The following is a 7,500-nucleotide window of genomic DNA, read 5'->3' as shown; positions in this document are numbered from 1 at the left end:
GTGGGGATGTAATGTACTTTGCTCCTCTGTCAGTTAATGACATGTGAGGGTATTTTTTCCACCCCTGGGTTGTTTGGCTGCGGCGCTACCCTCAGGTACAGCAGACTTCTCTTTTTTCAGTGCATCTTCCAGCAAAGAACTGTTGATCTTAAGCCCCCCCTTGAGTCGAACCCTTCACCTGAGAGGGTCGCCACGACTCGGCTGCCTGGTTCTGCCGTGTTGACGAAGTGAGAGAACTCTGCGGCACGACCCCAGCAGACCTCTCTCTCTCTCTCTCTCTTTCTCCAACTCTTTCCTTCTCTCTCTTGCTCTCTCTCTCTTTCTCTCTCCAACTCTTACCTTCTCTCTCTCTTGCTCTCTCACTCGCTCTGTCTCTCTGTCTGTCTCTCTCTCTTTCTCCAACTCTTTCCTTCTCTCTCTTGCTCTCTCTTACTTGCTCTCTCTCTCTCTCTCTCTCTCTCTCCCGTCTCCACCCTGCGCTCCAAGGCGTCCCTAAAGCCCAGTGCCTATCTGATCTGACAGTGGGCCGTCAGCGCAGAGAGACGCCCCTCCTCAGCTTATTATCGACTTGTCCAAGCGAAGCAGCTCGGTGCCGGGGATCCCTCGCGTCCACATGTTTCACTTCCTCACCTACTCAACCTATACCCTCACACCTCCACACACACACACACACACACATTTACTTCTACACACACATATCAATGATCCTATAAACACACACACACACGCACACACACACACACACACACACACACACACACACACACACGCACACACACACGCACGCACACACACACACACACACACACACACACACACATTTACTTCTACACACACACATCATTGATCCTATAAACACACACACACACACACACACACAATTCATTCTCTAGGTCTAGTTTAGTGAATTTCCAAAGAACAAAGCCCTTAGATGTACCCCCCTCCTCCCGTCCCATCTCACCTCCCTAATCGGCAGGCAGCTTTCCTGAAGCAGTGGAGTAAGACCACCTGTCTAAATCCCCCCCCCCCTCTTAGTCCCTGCCAGTCTGAAGTGTGTTGAGAACCAAGAGCAAGGTCGGAGGGCTGGGAACATGCATGTGGACATAGAGAGTGAGAGAGAGAGGGAGAGAAAGAAAGAGAGAGAGATTGCTAGCGAAAGAGAAAGACTGAGGGAGAGAGAGAGAGAGAGAGGCCATAGGCAGGAATGACACATGTTCAATCTTAGGGCCAATTCCCCTGGAAATTGTCTAAAGGCCACTTCAGAGCATTTTTATGGAGTACAATGGGGGCGGCCGGATTAGTTTTCCCAACAGGTGAGAGGGAAAAAAAGTGTATCATTTCACAAAGAATGCCCCTTCGCACCACCACCGCCACCGCCGCCGTGTAATATAGTCTGCTTTGAAAAATGGGCCAAATCTCTCTATGCTGTCTGCAATTTACCTTTACAGCCATGAAACAAAATCCAATGTGCCGCACTGGGCCATTCAAGCCATGGGTGTGTGTGTGTGTGTGTAGGAATGTGTGTGTTTGTGTGTGTTTGAGTGAGAGAGTGTCTGTGTACATGTGTACCTGTGTTTGGAAAACACATTGTAGGTTGTGTGTGTGTGTGTGTGTGTGTGTGTGTGTGTGTCTGTGTGTGTGTGTGTGTGTGTGTGTGTGTGTGTGTGTGCGTGTGTGTGTCTGTGTGTATACAAGACCACAATACACTCCTGTGATATGTGGAAATCTGCCTCTCCAGTCGGCCTGAGACAGAGGGTGATTGTGGGGCCTATTGCACCGGCTGACATTCACTGAACCTGCAGGGAATAAATTCCTCTAAATGACATGTGGCTCGCAGAAGTTTGTAAATTGCAAGACATCAATCTTGAGGAGATAGCGGCGGTATACGGTATACAGTGGGGCTGCGGCTCCATTTTCCCCCTTCTCCCTTTCACTCGTAAACGCACCCTCCTCTTACCCTCCAGTTCCTGATGATCTCACTAACAGCCTGAGCTGTTTAATAGGAAATATGGAGAGCTCTTAACAAATAAAAGCCATACAGAGGCGTCTTTGTGTGTGTGTGTGTATGTGTGTGTGTGTGTGTGTGTGTATGTGTTTGTGTGTGTGCGTGTGTGTGTGTGTGTGTGTGTGTGCGTGTGTGTGTGTGTATGTGTTTGTGTGTGTGCGTGTGTGTGTGTGTGGTGTGTGTGTAGAAGCTGAGTAGATGCCTTGTCTCGTCGCTCATTTTCACACACAACACTGACAGAGTGGACGGCAGCCAAAGAATGAGACGCTCAAAAGGAGCTCTTACTTCATACACACACTCGAGAACGAAAAACCTCCATCTCTTTAAGTGCCTAAAAGACTAAATTAAGTGAATTATTGAAAAGCCATTCAGAATCTCGTACTGTTTAAAACAGAAATAAGCTATTATGAACTAAAACCAAGCTGGTAAAAAAAAACTTAATCAAGCCTTTATCATACCATCTTACCCTCATTGGGTTAAACAAAACCTTTTTAAGCTCTACAAATCTCGAAGAATACTGTAATATAGCAAATTAAAATAGTTTATGCACCTTGTGACCACACAAACACACCAAGAAATATGTTTCAAAGATGATGAAATTAAAACAATTCAATGCAAAAACATTTGCCCTTTTCTGGTCAGTTTCACAAAACTTTAGATAGACTAACAATTGTTTTTTTGTTTTTTTCCAAACAAATGTCACTCTACAATCAATAAATGTGTGTTTTTTGAGTCAGTATATCATGCATAAAAACAACCCTACAACTACCACTTACATATTGTGAAAATAACAACACATTTTTCAACATTAGAGACATTGTTAGAAATGATTAGTAATGTGTGATGAAATTGTTGGATCCGGGGTGCCGGGGAGGGGGAATGGATGTCACCACTAACTCTTTCCTCCAGCGCTATTACGACTTTAAGAGATTCTCACATTCTTCTCCCACAGCGATCCCTATTGGGAGAGACCTGCTAATACCAGCTCCTGTTCAGCCTCTAGGCCCAAGACACTACACCTGGGAGGGCAACAGCACACTTCATCACCATGGTAATTTCATCCCTTTCTCCCTCCCTTCCTTCAACAGTCTACCCCCACCCTCCTCTATGGGCCAGTACCAGCTACTGAGTTACATCCCCTTATTGTTCCAATGCGAGGCAAGTACCACCTGACTGATCCAGCATGGATCTAACCCTGATGTGACCCTGATCTAGACCTGATGTGACCCTGATCTAGACCTGATGTAGCCCTGATCTAGACCTGATCCGGTCATGGTCAGGGGCAAAGTGGTCTCCCAGCCAACAGCAACTTTGGTTGTTAGCTGTTTGTGAAGCGAACATGTCAACACATAGCAAGACAGTTTCATCATCCAACATGTTCTCTTTTGCTCAAATATGAATGAAGTATTGCATTGGCTCCGGCTCAGAAGAAGTAGTTTTCCTGTGGAAAACACAGACAAACACACACGCAGAACCTGTATTTGTTTGTATTTGTTTAGCCCCAGGTACAGCTCACTTCAGTAGACCACACAAACAGTATATGCTCATATCCAGGTAAGGATGCTCTGGAGATTGGATTTGTTGGTTTGTTTCTTCATATAATTTATATCTTGGCATAAATAAAAGCAACAACAAAACATCAGACAATCTATTTAATTAATGCCTGCCCCTGTTATTTGGCGCTAATAAGCCTAGAAGTGCTGTGTCTAGTAAGTGTTGAGTCTTTTCATTGCCGATTTGAAAAATGTTCTCCAACCTTGCAAACATGGCATAAAGTGTTTAAGTAATTTTTTATTTCGACCCACCGTAATTCAATATAAATCTGAACGAGACGTAAATGCATCTACTGCATTTTTAAAATCCACTGAGTAATTTCACACCACTTTTTTTTTTTACAAGGGCATTGAGTTAATTGATCAAAAAACAAGTGCTATTTCTTATGAGGAAATGCCGTTCAAATGTATCTCTCCTCGCCAGCAAAAATTTACAGTGTAATGGGCTTATTAAGTCCGGCTTTATAGCTGCGCTGGATTGATCAGCGGTGTGGCCTTCCCAGGAGAGCTGCTCTTTCCTTCTGTGTTTTGGAACCTGCTCAGTGTTATCAGCCATCAGTGGAGATGAAATGCACGCAGGAAAGTGTTGATCTTTTTGAAGGAAACAAAAAAGAAAGAAAAGAGTTCCTCACAATCTCTAGCCAGTTGTGGTGTATCAGAACCAAACAAGCACTTAAGGCAATAAGGCACATATGTAAACAAACAAATGAAAAGAGGTTCCTTCAGGTATGATAGTCTGTCAGTAAAGGAGTGACCACATTTAATTAAGAACATGCTAAGTTTTTCCAACAGAACTAAGTCATGCTTTTCTGTGTAACTCTAGTCTAAGTATAAGTATATATACTCTTTTAATCACGTGAGGGAAATTTGGTCTCTGCATTTATCCCAATCTGTGAATTAGTGAAACACACACAGTGAGGTGAACACACTAAACCGGAGCAGTGAGCTACAGCGGCGCTCGGGGAGCAGTGAGGGGTTAGGTGCCTTGCTCAGCCATGGATATGAGCATGGGAGAGCAGTGCTCAACCACTTCCCCCTGCCCACGTTTTTCCTACTGGTCGGAGATCGAACCGACAACCCTTCGGTTACAAGCCCAAAGCCCTAACCAATAGGACACGCCTGCCCCCCTAGTCTAGTGATTCTCAGCTCTTCCTGCCACACAGAGATGGATGTAGTTCTGCGCAGAAGTTTAGCTACTTAAGGAACCCCACCAAAGGAGTGACTTACAGCTCCTTCCCTGAAATGCTCTTTCAATTATTGCACAGCTCACATTTCAAATCCTTTGTCACACGAGAAAGTAATAGAAGAAGAGGAAGAAGAACAGTGGAGAAGAGAAGAAGAAGAAGGAGAAGAACAAGAGGAGAGAAGAGAAGTAGAGAGAGAGAGGGAGGGAATAAAAACCTTAGCCAGATGCACATGCAGAAATATACAGCACACATAATTCTAGCCGTTGCCGCTGATGGATTCGGCTGGTAGTGGAGCGCGGGGTGGAGTGAGGATTACTGTCTGTGTGAGTAAAGAGGATTTATTTATCACATTCACAAAAAGCCTCTCCTAATAGCTCGTCATTGGGGTTTATTTAGTAGCACCATCACTGCCACCCCTCCCATTTCTAGCTAACTCAGTACCTGCCATTCCGTTGACACAGGGAGCTGTCTGTTCAAAAAATCAAATCAAAAAGCGTGTGTATTTGTGTGTGTATGTGTATGAGTGTGTGTGTGTGTGTGTGTGTGTGTGTGTGTGTGTGTGTGTGTGTTTGGGTACGTGTGTGCATGTGAGTGTGTGTGTGTGTGTGTGTGTGTGTGTGTGTGTGTTTGCGTACGTTGCGTACGTGTGTGCGCGTGTGTGTGTGTGTATGTGTGTGTGAAGGGATCTCTCTCTGTTTGTCCATCACCCTTTACCTCTGTCTGTCTTAAAGGAGGGTCTTGCTCCTCATCGGCTCTTTACTGTTGGTTTGTTTCTTGTTCTCTGTGTCACACACACACACACACGCACACACACACACACACACACACAATACCCCCACTCTCCTCTCTTTTTGCTCTGTTTATGCTGTTTTGTCGAGATGTGGCGCTCCGTAATGCCACTAAATGGATTTGCCCCCTTTCATCCCACACAGTGAGCAACCCAGCCACCAAAAGCCCTCAGTCATCCCCAATGTATCTGTATCACACAGACACACACACACACACACAAACACACACACACACACACACACACACACACACACACACACACACACACACACACACACACACACACACACACACACACACACACACACACTCTTCTCACACTCTCCGTTGGAGGTCAGAGTCTGCTCTGTCCTCACACACACACATACACACACACACACACACACGCGCCATCTCGCTGGATTTCACTGCTTCAGATGACGAATGTGTTGCAATAAGAGAGGTCCTCTCTGAAATGCCCCTGGCCTCAAAACCCTTGTATTTTACATGACATGAGCATATATCCATTTCCTTTTTATAAGCTCCTTTTATGTTCCTCATTTTCATTTTCAACTTTTTAAAAATCCATTATTTAAAAAATATATAAAACTAGTCATTTAATGATGTGATCAGGGCCAGTTTTTTTTTTTTTTTTTGGCCACCACTCTTCATGCTGCTGTTGTTTTGAAGCGGGGCGTTTGTTTGGTAGCTGGTAGCTGTAGGTAAGCGGCAGGTTGATTAAAGCAAGTGGAGGTGTATGCGGCAGCGCTAGCGATCTGTTTAAGTGCTGTCGGAGCAGCGGGGACCCGTTGGCAGCGGTTAGCGGCAGCGGCTGAAATTGAGATAAATGGGCGGCTGGAGGAGGATGGCCACCTCGCCGGCGAGTGAGGCCGGGCGCCTGTCTCTTCTCGTTTTTTTTGGCCCCCGATCGCAGAGACCCTCGCCGGCCCCACCCCCACACACTCATCGCCGCCCCTAAGCTCAGCTGCGGCTTCACGTTCACTCAGGCCTGATGGCTCCCAGAACCCCTGAGCAGGCCCCCGTTGGGGCCACCGCGTACCGAGCCTGGCACTCTGGGATTGAGCTATCTGGCCGCATGAGCTGGGGGCATGTCAGTTAAGGGGCCTGGGGGGCCGGGGGGTGTGGTAGAGTGAAGGAGGGTTTACAAAGGGTTGTCTAATTTTGTGTGTGTTGTGCTTTGTTTGAGTGTGTTTGTTTGTTGTTTGTTTGTTTATTTGTTGGTGTTGCACTGCATTTGTAGTCATTTTTTTTTTTCATTTATCATTTTCTATCTTCTTTGCCTTTTTCATGTTTCACACTTTCCCTCACTTTCTAAATTTGTTACATTTTTGTTCCTTGATGTAGCTCTCTTTCATAATTGAACTCACTGTGGTTCAGGTAAAAGTCTTGCTTATACTTCAACCATCAGTGTATATGCTCACTAAACTCAAAACTTTGCATTCTGTCGCCCTCAACTCTGGAACCCTCAGCAAGCGTTTGATTTGCGCCTGAACTAAACTGCTGCTTGGTGCAAAGCACAGAGGCAGGATAATGGCCTAATCTATAGCAGGGATAAAGAAGGGGAGAAGATGCAAAGCAAAAGCAGAGTTTGAACAAGCCAGAGAGAGAGAGAGAGAGAGAGAGAGAGAGAGAGTCAGAGGAAGTGAAGTAGTGAGTGAGTGAGAGATAGAGTGTGAGAGAGAAATGGGGGAGAGAGGGAGAGAGAAACTACTGAGAGAGAGAGAAACAGAGAGAGAAGGAAACAGAAACAGAAAGAGAGAAAGTGAGTTGGAGAGAGACAAAAAGAGAGAGAGAGAGAGAAACAGAAAGAGAGAGAGAGAGAGAGAGAGAGTTAGATGCAAGTCTGAAGTCTGGGGGTTTAATACAGCATGTGGCAGGTGGCCTGCTCTGCCTGAGGAGCCTCTTTAGGGCATGACAGCTCTGAAAACACATAAATCCCTTCTCTTCACACACACACACACACACA

General features: G+C 45.6%; 1 protein-coding gene across 1 annotated transcript in view; it reads left to right on the top strand.

The window, feature by feature from the left end:
* The window catches only part of npas3 (neuronal PAS domain protein 3), a 266,023-nt gene that overhangs the window by 50,140 nt on the left and 208,383 nt on the right, over window positions 1-7,500 (top strand). The window contains exon 2 of the mRNA XM_076299897.1: window positions 2,958-3,056. Within this exon, the coding sequence (XP_076156012.1) occupies window positions 2,958-3,056 (99 nt within the window). The remainder of the gene's footprint in view (window positions 1-2,957; window positions 3,057-7,500) is intronic.

The sequence above is a fragment of the Alosa pseudoharengus genome, unplaced genomic scaffold (genome assembly GCF_046254945.1).
Source record: "Alosa pseudoharengus isolate Yale_2024_CS ecotype anadromous, Long Island Sound unplaced genomic scaffold, YU_APseudo_1.1 YU_APseudo_1.1_scf_22, whole genome shotgun sequence".
Classification (NCBI taxonomy): Eukaryota; Metazoa; Chordata; class Actinopteri; order Clupeiformes; family Clupeidae; genus Alosa; species Alosa pseudoharengus.
This window is presented reverse-complemented; position numbering and strand designations above follow the sequence as displayed.